The 23,628-nt window shown below is 39.3% G+C and overlaps 1 protein-coding gene across 2 annotated transcripts in view; it reads right to left on the reverse strand.

Moving 5' to 3' along the window:
- The window catches only part of PRRC1 (proline rich coiled-coil 1), a 39,551-nt gene extending 22,691 nt beyond the window's left edge, over positions 1–16,860 (reverse strand). For both annotated transcript variants that reach the window (XM_055302491.1, XM_055302490.1), the window contains exons 1-6: positions 16,740–16,860; positions 11,833–11,953; positions 10,811–11,212; positions 8,668–8,828; positions 6,033–6,135; positions 2,333–2,496 (exon numbers count right to left, since the gene is read on the reverse strand). In XM_055302491.1, coding sequence (XP_055158466.1) covers positions 2,333–2,496; positions 6,033–6,135; positions 8,668–8,828; positions 10,811–11,212; positions 11,833–11,935 — 933 coding nt within the window. In that variant the 5' untranslated portion in view covers positions 11,936–11,953; positions 16,740–16,860. The remainder of the gene's footprint in view (positions 1–2,332; positions 2,497–6,032; positions 6,136–8,667; positions 8,829–10,810; positions 11,213–11,832; positions 11,954–16,739) is intronic.
- Positions 16,861–23,628: the final 6,768 nt, after the last annotated feature.

Here is a 23,628-nt window from a genome sequence, read left to right on the forward strand (position 1 = left end):
CAATTATTAAGTACTGAATATGCTAATTTATGATTATATAAGTAATACAAATATATTTAGATATGGTCACCTATATACCCACTGTAACTATTCAAACAATACAATTAACAAAAACGTGCAAGCATGTTCCCTTCAGCATTAACAGTTTATATAGCAACTCCAAATTATTCCCACATACACTATCATTTTGCTTGCTACTATGAAATGTATTATTTTTATACTAATGTTCTAGTTAGTTATTACTAATACAATGAAACTATGTACTTAATGTTGATCTGCCAAGGGCTATCTTACTGATAAAAATCTTTCTTCAGTCCTAGTAGTTTTTATTTAATTTTCTCTTGAGTTCCCTAAGTAGGCAATTGTATCAAAGTAAATTTTTTTTTCTTCTTGCTTATTTCCTTTAAACACAGCCTTAAAATATGCACCAAAATGACAGCTGATTTATTTTCAACTGTGAATATACTGCACCGAAACTTATTTAAGAAAACTGTTGGAAAAAAAAAAAAAAAAGAAAGAAAACTGTTGGGACACCTGGGTGGCTCAGTGGTTGAGCGTCTGCCTTCAGCTCTGGGCATGATCCCAGTCTGGGGATCGAGTCCCACAGGGGCTCCCTGTGAGGAGCCTGCTTCTCCCTCTGTCTATGTCTCTGCTTCTCTCTGTCTCTCATGAAAAAATAAACTAAATCTTAAAAAAAAAAAAAAAAAAACTATTATGCACAAAACTGAGGGGTTTAGAATACTATAAAGATAACTCAAAATCGTCAATACATTCTTACAGTAGAAAACTACATGTTTTTAGTAAAGCTGCTATTTATTTACTACTTTATCTGAATCACTTCATAAACAGTGATCATAAGGGAAGTGACAGCAAGTGTGTCAAAAGGCAAAATGCATACTATTTTTGAATGAAACTACCAGGGATGATAGGCTAAACTATTTTTACTATGGACAGTAGAGCTAAGGAGTGAATGAGAAAAAGTGGTCAATTCTTAACAAATGAAAATTTCAAAAGCTAGGACACTTCTGGAGACAACTAAACTTATCTCAGAGACAACAGAAATAAAGAAGAGAAAGCAAAAAGGCATGAAAATGGATAAACCAATTTAAGAACTTACCTTATAAAGATTAAGGAGAAAAGAAGGTAAGAACTAAACTATACTAACATCAAGACTGTATTTTGTTTACCCTTATCTCTCTAGTACCACGCATACTAATACCCAAGACACATTCAATTAGAACATACTTCATGAAAAAATGAACAAGGGAAGAAATAAATGCCTTCTTAAAAATTTTTATCACTCATGTTATGAATCTCAATGGTGTAAATCTAGTACCAGTGAATGAAGAGGCAGCTGTTGCATATGAAAAAAAAATGTAATCGACAAGATATACTGGATAATGTAAATCTGCCTCATTTTCCTCTCAAAAGGAAACCGGTGATGGTTTATATTATATTATATTATATTATATTATATTATATTATATTATATTATATTATATTATATTATATTATATATAACCGGCAAACTCTGGTTATATACGGATATTATACATACCTATAAGGTGCCAGGTAGTCAGGTCTTTAAAGCAAGGGAATTAAAAGGATGGAAAAGGGAGAAGGGGAAGAATCAAAGCAAGGAAAAGCTTTGTGGATGAGTGCTGCGTTCCTTCACCAAGTACAAGGGAAGAAAGAGGGAAACTTGTAGGGTCAATCTAGAACCCGCCTAATGGAACCCCATTACCACTCTGGAAACTTTCCAATACGTTAGAGTCCCCAAAACCAGGAAGAAATACTTAAATGTAAAGTACTATTAAGAGAGATAATAATAAAAAGCTTAGAGAATTCAAGGGATATCATAATTTCAGTATAAAACTTTTAAATTCAGTATGACTTAAGGGTTAGCAATGGTTTAAAATTTCTTTTAGGACTAGCTACTCTCTGTGTTCTCTGCATGTGCTTCCTTCCCTCCCCAATCATAAAAACCTACCCTGAGTTCGTTCCTTCCTTCCCTTCCTTCAATTTTATTTATTTATTCATGAGAGAGAGAGAGAGAGAGGCAGAAACCTAAGCAAAAGGACCCGGGATCATGACCTGAGCTGAAGGCAGACGCTAAACCATGAGCCACCCACGTGCCCTACCCTGAGTTTCTTTAAATTAAAACTCCACTGTATTTTCATAACAACAGTTATCTAAATAAACACCCAGATGATCAATACCTCAGAATGTAAAAACCCATTAGAGCGTCATAAAGACCAAAAGATTATTATGAGAATTATGAAAAAACTAACTGCCAACTTCCTTATGCTGGAAAAGGTGTTCTATTACTCACTTTTAAACCAGCCGCATAGCCCACTGGCTGTGGGGCAATATTGGACTGTCCAGCTTCCCCTATGACCACAGCTAAGCCAAAGACCTCCTGGAAGGCATCTCGGATGGCAGCAACTTTTACTTCTTTATTTGAAGTCACTACAATATCCAGTTCACCTCCAGATTCTAGAAAGATAAGAAAATTTCAATTCCAAATTAAAATAATGAAATTCCCATAAAGCAATACCATACGCTAACACTGTTACTACTAACCTCACAAAATACTGTCAAGATAAAGATGATGAACTTTATTACAGGCTGAGGAAGCTAAGACTGATAAGGCCTTGCTCAAGGAAATACAACTACTCAGCAATGATGTCATCAGGATTCAAACCTATGACTGTCTCACTCCGAAATCCTCTTTTCAATACACAGCTGATCCATTACACACATTTTCACCCCTTTATCTAAAAGCATCTTTTTCCAAGTCCTCCGACTCAAACTGCCAAATTTTCCTGACTTAAAAATGAGCATTTAATGCATTATCCGAGGGAGTGTCATCTGCAGGCAGAAGACAGTACATATACCTTCTAATGATTCTGAGTATCCCATCTGCCACAGATAGAACACAACAGTTTTTTTTTTCTATGGAATACTGTTCCAGAATATATTAGTAGCTCCCTCTTACAACAGCATTTTGTGGTCAAACAAGCTTGGGAGATGCTTTACATATTCTTTATTGGAAATTCACAGTGAACATTAACATCAAGATTCTGAGAAAACCGAAAGTTAAAATTCATGATCTTATCCCAGTACTTTCCATACTTAAAATGTTGATGGAATGTTAACATCTAATAACCACTTTCCAGAGATATCAATTTGGGAAATAATGTTATTAACAGCTATGAAAAAAGTTCAATTTTCTACTGTAACACTCCATTATTTTCACAAGATCTCATTTTCTGGCAAGCTTAAACTTTGGGTAAAACACTGCATTTTTAAGGCTGCAAATCAAAGTGGTTTTTCTGCTGTTGGTTGATAAAGATACACATCTATTATACACAAACTTCTAATACCATAGGAATGCTAGAGTTCCCAGGACTTAAAATTATTGAGCAATCACAGAAATGAACCGTGTGGCTTGTGAAATACAAGTAATACATTTAGGGTATGCTATAGGAAATGAAAAGACTGTTACTGATGAAGTAACTTGTCAAAGAGTTGTAAAGAAGTCTGCACTAAACAGGGACTGTCATGAAATGTGCTTTTTATCTAGAAAACAGTTCAAATGTGGCAGTCATTTTTTATCATATTTTTTTATCACGCTCTGCATCACTAAGAGAAAAAACCCAGATGTCACAAATAAATGGGCTATTTAGTTATAAATTAAACATTACTATCCTAATATGCACGTATATAAGAAAATGGAAATACCAACATATACAAAACTTGAAATTTAAAAAGGTTAAGAATATGAAATAAAAATTTTAAACCATTTTTATTATTCCAATTATTTTTAAACCCTACATACCATTCAGAGTTATCTGATCGAATACAACTAATTATTTCTAAAAATCTTTACCTAACATTTTGTGACATACTGAGTTCAAAGACCTAGTTCTGAGCACAGCACATTTTGCTACACAGCAGTATTGGCTATCACTAGTAAAATAGATTTATCATGAAAGCTTTAGTATGGTAAAACATTTTGCCTCTAGAACAATGCTATGTTTTTCCCTAATAATATGTTGTAGAATAGCTGATATTATCTTCAGAATATGTGGGCTTATTATCATGTATCTTTTTTCTTAATAAGGTGATCTACAGATCCCATCTTTACTAGAATTTCAGGTTACTAAAACCTGAAAGCAAGGAGTCCCATGGAAGAGAAGAAAACAAATATACATTTTTCCTCATTTAATTCTCCATGTGGGACATATCTCTTGACCCTGGCTGAATACCATTCATTAAACTGCAGCTCACGAGACTTTTTCAGCCTTTTTGTGATGAGCAGTGCCACCTTTAACAATGACAGGAAAAGTAATTATAAGAATGCAGGAAGCTGAACTGTGTTAAAATCCACTTCTAACAGTTCCTGTGCTTTCTTGATACATCTAAATCTATTAAAGTGATTTCTAGAATATTTCTGTAAAAATACCTTAATACCAGTTTTCTTACATCAGAATGGTCTTGCTTGCTTTCACTATCAATAAGGAGTCAACTTTTTCACATCCGTTTTATTGCTTCTTACAGCTAACTGATTAAGACTATATATTGTTATGATACTCACTAATAGTGAAATAGATTTTGTATCTTCCCTCGTAACCCCATCCCCTTCATCTTCCGCCTTTCTCTTGCTGTCAGGCAGACTACTGGTCTGAGAAAAAGCCTCGGGTTTGAGTCCTGATTTTATTAGCTTCACTACCTTGGGGAAGTCACTGAGTTTACTTCTTCACAGAAAAGTATCTGCCACATCACAGAGCTCGTTCTAAGGCTTCAACAACTGCTTTCACAATCTAACACAGTACTCGTTAAAATAGCAACAGCTCCAAAAATACTAATTCCTTTCTTTCCCTCATTCAAAATATGGACTTGTGAAGAAAAGACTACATATGACGCATTAATAATGTCACACTTGATTACTATGAAGACATGAAGCCAGTATCTATCGTAGGGTCTAATTTCTAAATCCTCTGGCAGTTACAAAGGCAAAGAACAATTCAGCTGATTTAATACTTGATTCAATTTTCTACTTTCATGGAAGCAAAGTGGCCAAGTGTAAAAAATAAATTGAACAGGGGTTCAATCCAGCTCTACCCAGCTGTGTGACCTAGGTTAATAACCACTCTGAACCCAGGGCTTCCTCACCTCAAACTTGAGGAAAATACTTACTTTCCAAAGTTCCTAAGAGAAATCCTGCCTGGCAGAGCAAGCACTTAATAAACGATACTTCTTACTCTTAGATCTTGTCCTTTGACATTTACTAAAACGTAAACTAAAATAGCATTAAGATCCCTGAAAGCTACTGATTTTTTTTTATTGCTACTGAAAATGTCTGTTCTAGTACCTAGTACATGGCTTTGGCTTTTAAGTTATTATTTTTAACAGAATGACTAATAATTGTTCACTGATCCTGCTAAGCGATTAAGTTTCTTCACATACTGGACATACGTTCAAAATTAAATGGCAGACAGCATGTGTGTCTATGTCAGCTATCTGGAGGATTCTTGGTAAGGAGGATTCAAAGGTGGTTAAAATCTCCCACAAACCTACTAATCAGATTTCATTAATAGATTAATTTCCTCCAAAAATATTATTCTCAAGCTAAGCATAATCACATTTCATGAAGATAGGTAATTGGACAACTATCAAAATCAAACATAAACAAAGCATCACTTCAAATGTCAATAGCAAACAGTAAAATTCATACACAGCAACACTAACTGTATTTATAATTAAAATATATTGCTTTTAATTGAAGTATACTAATTAGCATACTAAGGATATTGGTTTTACTCCTTCCAAAGTTCATTCTGTAGAGTTTTCAAAATTTATGTGACTCAGAAAAAGATAAATTAATAACACCAACACTAAGACTTACAGTCAACTTACACATAAGAGGATTTCCATTGATTACAAGACTATGGAATCACAATAAGCAGCTGACAAAGGCACATACTTTAAAAACATATGGCAGATGCTGCTCTATCTTAGGTACATACTGATATATGGGGCCATGCCAGGGTCCAGCGTCGTAATCATGCTTTCTACTGAATGTTTTGTTTTATCAAGCACAGATTTCACCATAGGATTTCCGGCCACACCCTGCACAAGACAAATTAACATATAAACACCCATTCTAATAAGCAAAGAACACCTGATGGTGAAAAAGTTTCTGATACATCGCAGACCTATAATTTGGTAAAATGTAAGAAAAACAAGGCTGTAGCAAAGTCAAATTGCTGTTAAGCTTTCAAAATGCTCTCTCTCATTTTCTCTTCTTCTCATAGACCTATAGCACTCTGCAGACCACACTCTTAAGGGCAATGACCTGGAAAGTATGTATACCATATATACACACATATATGTAATCATTTTATGGATGTATATATTCATATGTACTCATTTTATACATGTATACATACATTTGCATCTTATTTATGTGTATTTTAAATTCATTTCACATCTATTTATTTATATGAAAGACTAAACAAAACTTTAAACTGTAGTTGGTTGTCTCTATAGACTCATACTTGATTCCCTAAGAAAAAAATTAAAATATTAATGTTTCTCATCCTTCTTCCCCAGAATTTATCTATTAATATGTATTATTCTGCTGTCTTCTACTAACATTTCTTCCTTTTTCCTACTTCCCGTTTGTAGTGTTCATTCCCAAATTCATTCTTTTAATTCAGACCTATTCCTCTGAATTCTTAAAACCACACTATTAAACAGAAGGAACCAGGTCTGAGTATTCCCTTCTTGTGCTATACTTCTCCTGTGGTAAAAAGATTTCAAGGGAACAGTGCCCGCTGAGATGGCCCCTGGCTGCAGGCCACCATTCCACCTCTTCCTACCTACCACTGAACTAAGGTGATTCAGAAAAAAGTTGAGTTCGTAACACTGATATTTAAAACTGTCAGCCAATCTTACATGGAATATGACAAGAATGATTTACAAGACATGTGGAGTTGAGCTGGGTACAGCTGATAATGGAGACACTGACACATGCTCTTAACAAGGGAAAGAAATAGTAATCCCTACATGAAGAAAACCTTTAAAAAGTACACAGAAGGATTAAAAAAAAAGCAGCTTAGAAAAGTATTATCTTTGTGAAATGTAAAGCTCAAACATAGTAAATTAGTTAGCCACCTATCAATTTAAAAATGTTTAATATATAATTAAATTGCAGCCAAACCCTCAAAATACTAGGAGGAACCTGAAAAAGTAATCCCAAAATTCATTAAGAGAAATAGAAAAGACTAGTAAAGAAAAATTCTGAAGTAAAGAGAAATTGGCAAACTTATAAAACCAAACACTGATAAATTGTTATGAAAGCAGAGCCTTGGAATTGATCTTACTCATCAATGCATACTCCCCCATCCCCACCTGAGCAGAGCAGACTTGCAGTAAGTATTATCATAATAATAAACAGAATTAACAATAAGTAAAATAGTGAAGTACTACTGCAGGGACAGGCCAAACAGTGGAATAGACTATAGAGTACATAAACTGACATTAACACACAATTTCATAACTAAGATGAAGATAATGTATCAAAACACTGGGATATGATGTTGGAAGAGTCAAGTGGCTGGAAGAAAATTAGATTTGACTTCTACTTTATGTAATAAAATAAGTACCAGCAACATTAAATTGGTAGGTACAAAAAAAAAAATGAAACCATAAACGAATTAGAAGAAACACAGGAAAACATTTACCACATTTGTGGTGGGAAAAGGTAATTTTTAACATAAAAAAAATTTTAAAAATTCAGAGTTTTGTCAAAAAGGGTAAAATTCAAACATACAATAAATATAAAAGAAAACTGCAACATCTGACAGCATTAAGAAAATACTACTACATGAGGAGCTCTTACAAATTCATTCAGAAAGAAAATCATCCTAATTCAAAAATGCGCAAAGAAAACTAGACTTCACAAAAGAAAAAAATGACAAAAAAATCACATGAAAAATGTTCAAATTTAGTAACCAAGAGATGCAAATTAAAATGAGGTATGCTTTTTGTCTATCAAATTAGAAAATATTCTATTTCAAGTTCATAATTAGTGCTGGCAAATGAAAAATGCTGGGACAGTCTATTCTGGTATAACCCTTCTGGACAGTCATCTTCATCATCAGTAATTTTGTAAATTTTCACTGACATTCATGAGAAATTAACCTCAATAAAACAGAGATGAGCATAAAGATTTGCATACAAGAGGGCTCATCATAGTTGTTAAGAATTACCATTAGAGAATGCTGAAGTACATTAGCAAAATATGGGAAATAAATGCCATAGCATGAAGGGCAAAGCAGCCACAAAGAAAAAAAAATATTTCTGAAGAATACTTATGAATGGAAGATGTTCCTGATATATGCTAGATAAAGGCAAACAAAAGACACAACACTGTCCACATATCACTACCCCATTTTGACTTTTATTTTTAAAAATTGCATCTACACAGATATGCACATAAGAAAGATTGAGAAGAACTATAGAAAACTGGTAATTAGAATAAAAAGAATTTTTATTCTTTCCTTATACCATCCTAGATTTTTAAGATTATTCTAATGAACATCTAATAGTTTCAGAATTAAAGAGTTCAGCATAGCTTTTAAACTAAATACCCCTTACCTTAATAAAACCCCAGAGCCCACCAGCAGATGCTTCATCCTGACTTCTACCAACTCGAGGATCTTCTTGTTCCTCTGGAAAAGTAATGGCTGATGTGGTTCCAGGTCCCTGTGCCAGAGATGTCAAACTGGCTTGCTGAGTAATGGGAGTCGGCAACATACCTGGTAAATGGCAAAATTTCTAATATATGTTAATTTATTGCATAAACTATTTCCTATAAAAAGACGATACACTATAGGAGATGAATAGCTCAAAATAGCTTTAATAATGTAAATATACACTGAAGTGTTTCAAGACTGAGTTACATACTCCAATAATTACCTAAACCTTTATAAAATACAAATGAAACAAAATCCTAAAGAAGAAATTTCTTGCCATTCTGAAGGCTTCTTAAGCCAAGTGTCCTGAAATGACAAAATATATATCAAAAAGTATTTCCTGGGGGATGCCTAGGTGTTTCAGTGGTTGAGCATCTACTTTCAGCTCAGGGAGTGATCCTGCGGTTCCAGGATCAAGTCCCACATCGAGCTCCCTGCATGGAGCCTGCTTCTCCCTCTCCCTCTGTCTCTCTCTGTGTCTCTCATGAATAAATAAAATCTTAAAAAAAAAAGTACTTCCTGTTGGCTCTACTTAGCACTTGGATGTGGCCAACTGTAATTCTAATCCTTTCAGTGCATAAAACTAAGTGATGTGAGCACCCAAGCTCCTCATATAAAAGTGCTAACAATTAGTAAATATTCCATATGCCCTACTTTAACTCAAAGAAGAAAATTCACATACTCATAGATATAGACATAATACCTGTACTATGCAAAAAAACTTGTTAAGGTAGATAAGCAAAGTTGGATAATAAAAAAAAATCAAAACAAAGTTGCTTCATTTCCTAAACTGAGAAATAACAGGCAAAAGATGAGAAGGAATAAGTTTTGCTGCTGGTTTCCAACAACCATTCCAGGGAAGTCAAAAAATAGGTGTAATTGATTTAGAAAAGGAGACAGCCTATTATCATAAATTAAAGGCAAACATGAGCCTTGGTTTTAAATTTTTTCCAGGACATTCTTATCCTGATAACTTTTTACATAAATCTTTTAAAAAAACTCAAATTTCACCTTGATGTTTCTCTATAAGTACACAAAATATTAAAACAAATTTTTGGAATTTTGTCTGACACTACATATACTAAAACACTACATTTAACAACACGTAACATTTATCATTTACTAATTAACATCAGCTCAGCTTTATTTTGATAACTTAAATGTCAAAACATGAGAGTAGGAAACTTCAGAAAATAAAGACATGAGTTAAAAGAAAGGCAGCCAAAAAGAAAAAGTTTAAAAAAAACAAACCGGGGGGGGGGGGGCGGTGGTCGTGGTGGTGGTGGTGCAGAAATACAGAAACAGTGTTGATGAGAAAGTGAAATGGTACAACTGCTTTGGGAAACAGCTTAGCAGTTTCTCAAAAGCAAGCAATCCCATGTCTACTTAAACACCCAAGGCACATGAAAATATGTTTTCACAAAAACTTATACACCAGTGTTCATAAAAACAGTATGCATAATACTGAAAAGTAGAAACAACACAAAAGTTCATCAGCTGACATAATGAATAAAACGTGGAAGGAAAATCCATACGAGGGAATATTGAGACATAAAAAATAAGAGTACAGACACATGCTACAACATGGACAAACCTTAATTAAAAATAAGCTTCTGCCCCTCCCCCTACTCACACACACTCCCACTCTCTCTCAAACAAATAAATAAAATCTTAAAAAAAAAAAAAAATTCTAAGTGACAGAAGCTTGTCAGAAAAGACCCTGTATCTATTGTTAAGATTCTATTTGTACGAAATGTCCAAAACAGGTAAATTCATAGAGACAGAAAACAAATGAATGGTCGTCTGGGGCTGTGAACATCGGGAGCCAGAAGGGAGTGGCTGCTTGTAAGTATGGGGCTTCTTTCTGAGGTGATTAAAACTGATTAGAGTGATAGTGGCACAACTCTGTAAGTACCATGACAACTACTGAAATGTATACTTTAAAGGGGTGAATTGTGTGGCATGTAAAGTATCAATAAAGCAGTTATTCAGAAAAAACACATTTAAACATTAGCTATAGCCATTTATCAGTAAGAGAGAATTACCTGTTACCGGAGGTGCAGAGAATGATGGCATCAGGGGTGTTTGGGGAGCTCTTCCAGCATGTCCCCTTGTGATGTCATAAGCTGCCCCAACAGAAAATCCGGAGGTGGGAGGACCAGAAGAGGGTGCAGATGAAAGAGTACTTGGGGTAGAAGATGAAGGTGGAAAGTGAGCCAGAGGAGGATTACCGAAGGCAGCAGCAGGTGGCGGAGAAACAGGAAGGGGGACAGAAGTCGCTAGGGCTGGACCAGAAGGTACTGAGACAGGCTGTGCGAGTGACAAGGGCGCTGGAGGCTGCACAGGCGGGATGGAGGGCTGGAGGGCCGGCGGAGGGCTGGAGTAGGTGTGCAGTGGTAGGGGCTGTATGGATGACACATTCGGAGAAGAGAAAGAACCGGCTGTGGCTAGAGGATGGGGAGAGGGGGAAAACAACTCATTAAATTAGAAATACTTTACACTTAATTTCCCAAGTATCTCATTCCTTTATATTGCAAAATTTGAAAATGTAACAGACCATAACCCACTAATTATTTTTAAATGTGTAATCTAAAGTACACAACAAACATGATTAAGTGCAAAAGACTTTGAATCCCCTACATAAAAGCAGCAGCTACATAAAATTCAGTCACAATTCCTTTCAGAAGCAGATCTTTGTGTTTTCACTCATTTTGCTCTGTTTTCAAGAAAACAGCCATTTTTCACCCCTTGCTGACTTAAGCACAAAAACCTACACCCAAACTCACAAATTTTGGGCAGAAGGTTAATCATCATCAAGTCATAGAACATGAAACAAAACTAGTAACTGCTCTTCAGTATGCTTTTGTTATAAGAGGAGGAATATAGAGAACAAAAGTTTACCCGAAGCAAAACATACTTTGGCCTTAACTAAAAGATCACTTCCCTTCTCCTGGGAAAGATCAGAGAAGTTTTCATAAATTTATTTTTATTTTACTTGACTCTGAGAAAAGTTAATAGTGTCTCTACTACCCTCCAGACACAGCAGCTGCAAGGCGATGCCATGTACCTAAAGGAAGTGGGGTGGAAGACGTGGCAGCTGTGGCCAGTCCTGCAGGATGTGGTGGAGGAGTCCCCGGTGGGGTTGTCTCTATTCCACTCTCTTCCATCATTTTCCTTCAATAAGTTTACTGTAAAAATAGAGAAAGGTAATATATATTATACTGTAATCATGTATTTTTCAAGAATAATTTTAGAAAACAATCAACAAGACACAAAGGCTTGTGTATATGAATTATAATGCCACTTATTTCTGAATAAAGGATCTGTCAAAATTCCTAGGAAAGCAGTCTGTGACAGTGTTTGATATGCATGTAATATGAACATAACATTTTCATATACATACTTTATAACTGGAAAGTAATTTTATGTTAACTAATTCATAAATTTCAAACAGTAAATTACTAATATAATTTTCTGCCACATGAATGTATGTTAGACTTTTACCTAAATTTTCAGTATTATGTTTAAAATAAAGTATTTTTTAAACATTTCTTCTTTCCCCATAAAGCATTATATGTGGCCTATTTCTGTTACCATGAAAATAAAATTGAAATGTGCTCAATTTCCAAAGTCTCTAGTTCACATTTTAAATCATATTTAGTAATGTTATATCTCACATTGTAAAAATACTAACTTCGGCAAAAATGTTATATGGTAACTAGATAGCAGGGTTCTAACATAATAATGGATTACAAGAAACATGGGAAAATTTCCTTAAAAATTACAAATTTTCAAGCCTGTCTTAAGTATAAAATCAAAAAAATAAAACTTCTGTTTTTGATTTTGATGTGTTCATTCATTTAACAAATATTCAGTGAAGGTCAACTGCTCGCCAAGCACTGTCCTGGTGCCCCTCTGGACATACAATGTAAGCAAAAACAAACAAGACACTTACCCTCCAGTACAGGAGAGGAGCAAGTAATACCAATGTACAATGAAATGTAACCTTAATTATGTGCTCTGAGGGTAAGAACATGGTCCTATTTGAGAGGAATATGGTTTTCAGGTGAGGAAAGGAAGCCACAGATAAGCAGAGCTCTGAAAGGTATATAGAATTTAATTAAGCAAGGAAAAAGAAGCAAGCAGGGCAGGTTCCGGAGAAAGTGAATATATGGTAAGTATACAAGCCCTATAAGGTAGAGGGAACAAGACATATTCAAGAAAACCCATATGGCAAGGAACAGAAAAAAAAAGAAGAAGAAGACTGGAGACACAGGTAAGAACACACACTGTGTCAAACCTTAAAAACTGCATCAAAGACGTGGGTTCTTTAAGAACAGAAAGGCACCATTCAGCATTCAAGCTGAGGATAACATATCATTTAACTTTTTTTTTTTTTAAGATTTTATTCATTTATTCATGAGAGACACACACAGAGAGGCAGAGACACAGGCAGAGGGAGAAGCAGGCTCCATGCGGGGAGCCCCACGTGGGACTCCATCCTGGGTCATGCCCTGGGCCAAAGACAGGCACTAAACCGCTGAGCCACCCAGGGGATCCCTCTTTTAACTTCTTTGAAGAAATTTTAGGTTCGCAAGAAGATGCAAAAATAGACCTAAGTTCCGAAGAATCCTAAACCCAGCTTCTCCTACCAACAGGATCATCATACCTAAATGCAGTACAGAGATCACACCCCGGAAATTAACACTGGTGCGGTACTAGTAACTAGCGGTTTTATTTGGATTTTCACCTGTTTTTACATATATGTGTGTTTCTACGTGTGTATGTGTAGTTCTATGAAGTTTCATCAAATGCAAAGACTCATGGAACTAACTGCACAATCAGGATACAGAACAGTCCCATCATCCTAAAGAAACTACTTCGTGGTGCTCCTTTGTCACAGCCTTCCATTAACCACAAGCTGTGGCAACACACTGTTCTCTATCATTTTCTCATTTAACAAATGTTACCTAAATAGAATCATATGGCATAGAACATTTTGATATAGGCTTTTTTTCAGTCAATATAACGAAAAGTCCTGAAATCCATCCAAGTTGCTGGATGTATTACCAGTTGGCATTTTTAAGAAACTGCTGACGAGTATTCCATTTTATAGATGTGCCACAGTTTACCTATTGGTCTATTGAAGGACATTTAGGATAATTCCAGCTTTTGGCAATTCGTTTTTGTGTTTTTAAAACAGTTCTTTGACCAAAGTATGCAGATTGGGACACAGGGCAGAGTAAATGCAGAGAGACTATTAAGAAGGATAGAATTAGGGATCCCTGGGCGGCGCAGCGGTTTGGCGCCTGCCTTTGGCCCAGGGCCCAATCCTGGAGACCTGGGATCGAATCCCACATCAGGCTCCCGGTGCATGGAGCCTGCTTCTCCCTCTGCCTGTGTCTCTGCTCTCTCTCTCTCTCTCTGTGTGTGTGACTATCATAAATAAATAAAAATTAAAAAAAAAGAAGGATAGAATTAGTTTATATAGGAACTAGTAACACCTAAGTGCCTATCAACTACAGGGAGGGGAGGAAGGTAATCCTGCCTTCCAGGCCATTAGGCAATGTCTGAAGACATTTTTGGTTGTCAGAACTAGAGAGACTATTAACATCTAGGAGGTAAAGACTAGGGGTTCAACTAAAAATCCCACAATGCACAGAAAAGCCCTCACAACAAGGAATTATCTGACCTCATATATCAATAATGCCAAGAGTGAGCAGCTTTGGCCTAGACTAGTGTGATGACAGAGGGAATAGCAAAGAATAGGTAGCTTCAAAAACTGGATTTGGGGAAAAAAAATAAATAAATAAAAATTAAAAAAAAAACTGGATTTAGGGACCATGGGCAGAGGTATCACTCACACAACTTATAGATGGCTATGCCACTCATTAAGATAGGGAATATGAAAAAAGGTCACGGTGTTGACGTTTTCTTTTTTGGGAAGCGGCATTATGCACTGTTTAAAATTGAACATATTGAGTTTAAGCTCCTTGAAACACTCAAGTAGAGACACTGACGTGGTCTGAGTTTTAGCAGTAAGTGTAGGTTTCTTCAGTTTATTCAGTCTCTAAAGTCATGTTCTGGAATGAGGTATTCGAAGAACAGAATATCAAGTGAAAAGAAAAAAATGATCCGACCAATCCTTGAAAAACTGCCTGGCAGATGAGCTTGCACAGAAGAGTGAGATGACCAAAAAGGAGAAAACCAGGAGACTGTGGTGTCCAAAAGCCAAAGAAATTTCAAGGTGAAAATGGGTAGCAGTAATCAAATGCTACAGAAATGCCAAAACAGGATGATATCTGAAAAAATGCAAAGATTCTCCAAAGTGAAGATACGAACACAGTGACAGCTATTTCCATGGGAAGAGAAAGGCTAGAAGCCACTTTTAAATGGACCGAGGAGTACGAAGTGAGCTAGGAATACACAACACTTTCACAGAGTTTGGTTGTAAATGTCAAGCAAACATATACGGAATTAAGTAGTGACCAGGGGTTAGGGAGGCATCATCTTCTCACTCAGTACATCCACTCGCCGCCATAGGGAGATAACCTGGAACACAGATGGCCTTCTGGGGGACTTAGTCAGTCGAAGCTACCTCTTTTCATCTCCCCATCTTCCTCTGTACAGATGCTAACAAATCCTTTACACTGGCCAGTGGAAGTCTGGTCTAAAGATAATCTTGACCCCTAAAATTAATGTGTGTTGGCAAAATAACCTGTGCAACGCAAACTACTTATAACCTACAACAAAGGATCAGTTTCTTTCGATCTTAAAAGACATACTAAGAAATGGCTTATTGATTTTATTAGGTAAATTTTGTGCGCATAAACATTATGCCTTCCACTAAAGAAAAGCTACTGTAATAAAGTAACAGTGAAGTGTGAGAGTTGGTAAAGGTTTTAGTGCGTAAGTCTCAGCATAAAAAAAAAAAAAACACTATTAACGTATGAACATTAAAGAAAGTGACGAAATGACTTAGCAAATGGGAGTCCTCAGTCTCTGGTCAGTCAGACCCTCCTCTTTCAATTTGCTTCCACTGTGGTTTTTTCTGTTACAAAGTGAATGGCTACTGATAAGAATACAATAAAAGAAAGGGAATAATGCAGCTTTGATCAAAGTAAAAACATTAAACGCAAAAACTACCGACGTTCTGACAGTAACGAGCGCCAAAGCAAGAGGAGTTTTGTCTCTGCGCTCTCAGCCCTGATCCCAAAATAAACTTCCCTAAAACGTTAACTGAAGGAAAGAGTGGACCTACAGGAGAAAGACCGGAACGCCAAAACGTGTCATGTTCACAGGCAAGCACGTCTTACCTCTCAAAAACACCTACTCTGAGTGGCAGAAACGGATACGAATTTTGCCCATCTGGGAGTGCAGCTATCTCGCAAATCTGCCTGAAGCCGGTCCCGGGACAAAGAGCAGAAATGCAAAAAAACGTCTGCAGAGCTGCGCGGCACACCTAGGGGATAACAGACTACTCCCCTCTGCCGCTCCCGGGGAGCGAACCCAGGAGTCGGGCAAGGCGGGAAGGGCCGAAACCCCGTGCCTAGGGACGGCGGCCTCCCCGCAGGCTGTGCCACGTCGCCAGGCCGGGCTGGGCCGGGCCGGGCTAAGGTCCGCGGGCGCCGGCCGCCGGTCCCGCTCCGACCGCCGGCGCGCCGGGAGGCGGGGCCAGGCGGCAGCCGCAGGGGCGCCGGCCCGGTCCGCGCCCCGAGGGAAGGGCCGGAACCAGACCCGCGGCCCGCACCGGCAGGGGCTGCTCGCTCGGCCGAGGCCCCCGTGCCCCGGCCGCACCCTGCAGGCCCGCGAGCCGCCGCCCGGGAGTCCAGGACCGCCGCGCTCCGACGCGAGCCTAACCGTCCCGCGGCGCCGGCCGGCGGCCCGCCCACCGCACAGGGACTGCGCCCGCCCGCGCCCGCATCCCGTCCCGCCGCCCGCACGGACCCGCGTCGCTGCCAGGCTGACGCTCACCTGGGGGCCCGACAGACTGTCTGCGTGGCAGGTGAAAAGTGCGGGACAGGAAGTTCGGGGCGCTCAGACTACCGCTCCGAGAAGACCACGAAGACGCCGGCCGGAGCTCGCCGCCGCGCGTCCCCGCCTCCAAAATGGCCACCGGAGGCGCACGCCCCTGCGGCTGCCACGTCGACCGCGCACGCTCCGCCCCGGCCTCTGGGAGCCCCGGCTCGCGCCGCCCCGCCCTCGCCCCGCCCTCGCCCCGCCCTCGCCCCGCCCCCGGGAGGCTGGTCTGGCCCCGCCCCTCGCTCCGCCCCCCTCGCGTCGCTCCGCCCCGCCCGCTGGGATCCCAGTCTGGGCCCGCCCATCCCGGAAGGCGGGTTCCTCCCGTCCGAGAACCTCGGGCGTGCTGCTGCCCGCGGGCCCCGCGCTGGCCGAGTCCGAAAGCGCTTCCCGTAGCAAGGTCATGCTCCCTCCCCACTGCACAGCCCTGCACACGAGAACGGCGCTCTCCTTGGCAGGTGTAGCTCACTTATCCTGTGCGGTGGCCGCCCGCGGAAAGGAGAGGAGCCAGCCAAGGTCTTCTGGTCTAATCCCCACCTGGCAGGCAAGACCCCGCGTCACAAACTGGGGACTTGCAGATGTGCAAAGGTTTCCAGATAACAGCAGTTGCCTACGGAGACACAAAAAGCGGGCGGGGAAAGGGCAGCAGCTACTGTTACTTCTTTGCCAACGACAGTACGTGCACATTCTTTTTTCTATTTAAGTGAAAAACCGAAGGCAGAAGTTACCTTTCTAACCCTACCCTACGTGCTGCATTTAAAACAGTACCTGAAACAGTACGTACTCAATAACGTACATTATTAAGTAAGTAAGTGAATGGTGTGCAATAGAGGAAAATAAGGAATTTGAATTGAGAAGCCTGGGTTTGTTGGGTGCCTGGGTGGCTCGGTCGGTTAAGCGCCTACCTTGGGCCGAGGTCATGATCCCAGGGTCCTGAAATGAAGCCCGACCTCAGGCTCCCTGCCCATAGGAGAGTCTGTTTCTCCTTCTTCCTCTGCCACTTCCCCTGCTTGTGCTCTCTTCTCTTTCTCTCTGTCTCAAATAAATTTTAAAAATCTTAAAAAAAAAAACAAAAAAACAAGTCTGAGTTTGGCTCTGAGACTAAAAGTCAAAATGAAAAGTATGAAAGCACCTTTTAAACCATTGAGCGTTGAACACATGAAAAATTGTTTTTGTTGCTTCCAAATTCTCTTAGGAATCCACTTAGAGTTTTCACATTAATGGATCTCTTGGACTTGACAGGTGTGAGCATTCTATAATGCCTCACTAAAAAGTTGATAGTATTCAACTATGCCCTGACTTCGGATCTTCCTTTGCAACTGCAATGGGTTGTTCCTTTGGGTGGTGACTCTTATCCTATCCATAGAGAATGTGTGTGGGTGGTTATCTAGGTTACTTTTCTGAAAGTTCTCTTTGGGCGGGGCTGAAAGTAGTCACTATCTCCATCCTCTTTGGTCGACACCCTTAATAGCTATAAGGTCTATTTTCTTCATTCAGTCAACAAATATTTATTAGTGGCTGCAATGTACTGAGCATTAATACTGGAAATGTAGAATGAACAAGACAGACAAGGTCCTGACGCTTAGGAGGCTTTCATTTTCTTGGGAGAGGGAGAGGCTGTGGACAGGAAAACAGACTGTTTAGGATGGGCACTTTCAGGAAAACCAATAAACCGATCTGTTATAGACAGTAATAGGCCACTTTGGATAGGATGGATAAGCAAGGCTTCTGTGAGGTGGTGAGATTTGAGCAGAGGCCTGTGATTATCCGGCTAGAAGGAAGGACACACAAAGTCTCTAAGGGAGGGCGCTTGGCACCTTTGCAGAACAAGGAAACTGAGACTGGGTGGTAAGAAATGAGGTCAGAGAGAGAGCAGGACCAGATCATATCTGCTGGCCTTGCTGGCCTCAGTAGGACCTTTAGGTTATAGTCTGAGAGAAATGGGAAATAGAAAGTTTTGAGAGGATGACGGACAAGATTTGACTTCTGTGTTAAATCACTCTCTGATTGTTCTGACTGTAGGGGCATTAAGGAATAACACAGGATGGCCAGTAATGCCCCGTTGGTGGCTTGAGTAGCTAATTGGGAGGGGGGAAGGGTGGTGCATGGTCTAGATATTTTTTTAAAGATTTTATTTATTCATTCATAAGAGACAAGGAGAGAGAGGTAGAGACATAGGTAGAGGGAGAAGTAGGCTCCCCGCAGGGAGCCTGATGTGGGACTCCATCCCAGGACCCCGGGATCACAACCTGAGCGAAAGGGAGACACCCAACCACTGAGCCACCCAGGTGCCCCAGTCTAGATATATTTTGAGGATTGAGTTGTCATGATTTACTGATGGACTGAGCATGAGCTGTGTCAGTTTCCTTAGATTGCCCAATAAATCACCACAACTGGTTAGATAAGAAGAGGTCATTTTTTCTCTCACAGTTGTAGAGGCCAGAAGTCCAAAATCAAGGGTCTGCAGGAATTCTCCAAGGACTTTGGGAGAGAATCCACCCTGTCTCTCTCATTTCTGGTGGATCCAGATGTTCCTTGGCTTGTACCTGCACAACTCCAATCTCTACTCATCTCCACATGCCTTCTCTATAGTATCTCTGTGTCTCAAACCTCCCTCAACCTTTCTAAGCATACCTACCATTGCATTTAGGGTCCATCCTAAATCTGGAATGATCTCATTTCAAGATCTTTGGGGGTCTAAACCCAATTCCCAAATAAGCTCATCTATGCAAGTTCCAGGTAAATGTGTCTTTTGGGGAGGCCACTATGCTGCCTGCTACATGTGCCATGAGAAAGAGGAGTCAACAAAATAAGCAAGATTATCACCTTGAACTGAATTTAAAAGATTATATGTTTTGCTTACCACTTTACATTTAAACTTCAAAAGAACTTTGTGTGGCAGGTAGTAGTATTGTTCCCATGTTAGAAATTAGGAGGGGTGCCTGGGTGGCTTAGTGGTTAAGCATCTGCCTTCAGCTCAGGTCATGATCTCAGGGTCCTGGGATCCAGCCCCCATCTTGCTGTACCACCAAGCCTCCCTACTCAGTGGGGAGTTTGCTTCTCTCCCTCCCTCTGCCCTGACCTGCCGCCTTTTGCTGTTCTTGCTCTCTCTCATTAAAATAAATAAAATCTTAAAAAAAAAAAAAAAAGGAAACTAAGGCTCTGAGAATTGTGTGTAGATCTGGAGCTGAAAGCCAGAATTCTTTAGCTGTACCCCAACTGCTTGCCTACCTTGAGCAGTAAGAAAATGTGGGGGTAGTAAGAAAAATGTGGTCTTAGATGGAGAGCAATGAGGGGCATTGACAGGAAATTACAGCCTAATGAGAAAAAAAGATCTGCTTAATTTTTTTGGTTACTGCTAACAGATCTCAGCAAGTTTTTCCTTATACGCAGTCCCTCATATATAAGACAGTCCATTTTTGAGCAACGAGAGATTCAGTGTTATGGTGACATTTTGATTTTATCACACACGGCCAAAAACTATTTTCCCACATGAGATGGGGCTTTTTCCCAGGTCATTTTAAAGTCTGTTCTTACGTATTCTCCAAACAGTCCATAATATGTGCAATATTCATATGAATACTGAAGCACATATTTTGAAGGGGGAAGGAGAAGAGGCTGGGACTCTGGGCATCTGCAGCATTATCAGGAGTAAATGCAGAACTGAACCTGGTCAGAAATACCATGGGCTCTGTTGAGAAAATGGTCCATGAGCTACACAACCACAGAAGACACTTTAGCAGATATATCAAGGGTATTGGCCAAACCACAGAGACTGGGAGCTCACACCCATGCAAACAGGATATATAAGTTCTTCCAGCGACTAGGAAAAAGAAGTGTTGACTCGAACATTACATAGGGCATAGTTGCTAAACAATTATTCATTGTTTAACTGGAATTCAAATTTAGAAGCCAAGGAAGGTGTGACTTAGAGTCTGCAAGGCAATTAGGTCTATATATATTAGGACATAAGTCTTGGTACAAGACAACCTGGATCGGAATCCTGGCTCTAGCACGTACTAGGTCAACAGCTAGCGTTGGGCATGTCACTTGACATGCCTTGATTTCTTCAACTATAAATTGAGAACTTATATTAATACCCATCTTGTAGTTTCTTGCTTGAGGATTTAATGACTTCACATGTGTGAAGTGCTGGCAACCGTGAACAGTGCCCAACCTAGTTTTCTCTATGTGTTAGCACCCATTCTTTGACTTATAAATTGCCTAAATATTCATCTGACAATGACTTTAAAATCAAAAAGGATTTTACATAGGTGAGCTTGAATTGTAATTTCCAAATAAAGGTTTGATATGCTTGCTTGTTTATTGTCAACTAAAAAGGTCCTTTAGTTGTAAGGAGGGTGGTTCTGCCTCTCAGTTTGCCCAGGACACTCCCAATTTAGGACTGCTGTCCTAGTATAGTTATTTCAAGTTCCCTCCTTCGGTTCTCAAAAGTATTCCAGTTTGGGCTTATGGTCTTATTATGGTCATTGTGGTCATAGAGATATTAGGAAGTTATCCTTCTTAGCCCTTCTTGCACATGTGAGTTGCAGTGTGAACATTTTAATACCTGCCTCTCAAACATACATATGTAATCCTTGTTACTAGAGTCCATTTCTATTTGCTATGAAGGAGAACTAGCTTCTCTTCCTTTTTTTTTTAAGATTTTATTTATTTATTTGAAAGAGACAACGAGAGATAGCGTGCACGACGAGAGAGAGAGAGAGAGAGAGAGAGAGAGAGAGAGAGAGCATGAGCAGGGGAAGCAGAAAGGAGTGGGGGAGAGGGAAAGGGAAAAGCAGACTCCCAGTTGAGCAGGGAGCCCAACATGGGGCTCGATCCCAGGACCCCGGGAGCATGACTTGAGCCAAAGGTAGATGCTTAACTGACTGAGCCACCCAGGTGCCCCTCTAACTTCTCTTTCTAAAATATATATTTATAAAGACATTCTACAACTCATTGAATGATAAAATTGTAAGGATTCAAATTTACTTTCTAGATACTTTACACTTTCTGAATCTTCCTCCATATTCCGCAACCACCAGCTGCACACATCTGCCCCCCAAAACCCATATGCCTTAGCTTCTCTCAGTCCCTCTACATGAAATGTTTTTTTCCTTTTCTACCTTCTACCAATAGGTACACCTTATTTTTTAAGGACCTGCTCCAAGTTTTCTTCCATCATGAAAACTTTCACACTGCACATTTGTTGGCTATACACATCTATAGCCCCTCTTTGTTTATGAGCTCCTTGATGTAATAACTTTGTTTTTAAAATTGCAATACAATCAAATTTTTAGAGTACTCTATGAACATTTTATCGAATTGATTTGAATTTCCAGTGAAGACTGATGTATATAGTATACATAGTGCAAAAAGTCTTCATAATCCTTTTTCTCCCCTAGCTATGATTTTATGAAAACTAATCCTGTAGGAAACAGAACAAATATGCCTCCTTTGGAAAAGGAGAAATTTCATTTTGAACAAGGAACCATACAACCAAAATAGTTCTCTGCCCAAGGAAACACTGTTAATATGCAATAACATATTACAAAGGATTTAAAAATTTTTTCTAGACTTTTATGTTTTTGCAAAGTTAAAAGTTTGCATAACTTCAACCCACAGCTCCCAGTGCAAAACAACTCCTAAATATTTATATCTTATAGTAGCGTTTCTCAAGTCTTTGAATTCATAGAACACTTTTTTCCCTTTAGGTGTTCTATCAGTTTAGAAAAGAATAGGAAGCATAACACAGATGTTCTTACAAGCACCTTCATTTTCAAACAATGTTTAAGGCTGACTAGTTGCATCCATTCCCTTGGGCAATTCAGGATTTCTCCTAGGCTTAGAAGTGAAATTTGGGGAAGAGAGCCTAGGAGACAAATGAGTCCAATACCTTTCATTCACATATCAGCCCAACTGCTTGTGGGCAGGGGTTCCGTGGCCTTCTCCCTGGGGTCTCACAGAACTGCTTCAGAGCAGGTCATCAGGATGAAGCAGAAAACACACAGGATTGGGTATCTAGTACTAGCGCTCCTGGACGATGCAGCTCTGGAGTTACCTTCTCTGAACTTTCGTTTCCTCCCCTGACAAGTGAAGGATAGCTGAGAGATTTCTGCAGCAGATGTTAATTATAGTTGGCTTCCTAACCAGACAAGCAAAGAAAACACTAAGGCATTTGTACTTAACCCACACAGATGGGAAATCCTAGATGAAGTCTTTGAACATGGAATTGAGCATGAGGATGATATACACTGTGATTAAGTAGGCTTTTTTCCCCAGGAAAGGTAGGGTGGTTCCACTTCAGAAAAATGTTTAACCTGATAAAGGGCATCAACAGAATCACACGGCAAATATCATACTTAATGACAAGATATTGAAAGCATTTCTCTTAGCCAGGAGCAATGTAAAAGGAGATCAAAGTTTCCATCATGACAGTGAAAAAAGCAAAACCTTCTTATTTGAAATAAAAATTCCTGTTGAAATGATCCAACATTCAGTCCTTGGGCCTCTCTGCCAAGCTGCTAGTGACTCCCTTAGCCCATTATCCTAATGATTCCTGCTTTTATATTTCCAGCCATAACATTACTCCTGAATTCCGCAACTATTCAATGGCTTTACTTTGGTGTCTAGTCAGGAGACTAATTAAAACTCTAAACGTTTGGGAAAAAAAAAAAAAAACTCAAAACAACACCACGTTCCATTTGCACTCCCTTAGTCGGCAAATGGCAACTCTCCTTTTCCAGTCACTTTTATAAAACACACCTTGGATCTCAGTCAACATCCACAATGATAAGTCGTGTGGATAGACTCTGCCCCTGATACGCTATGAGGAAAATGGTGC

The sequence above is a fragment of the Nyctereutes procyonoides genome, unplaced genomic scaffold (genome assembly GCF_905146905.1).
Source record: "Nyctereutes procyonoides isolate TBG_1078 unplaced genomic scaffold, NYPRO_anot_genome, whole genome shotgun sequence".
In the NCBI taxonomy this organism is placed as follows: domain Eukaryota; kingdom Metazoa; phylum Chordata; class Mammalia; order Carnivora; family Canidae; genus Nyctereutes; species Nyctereutes procyonoides.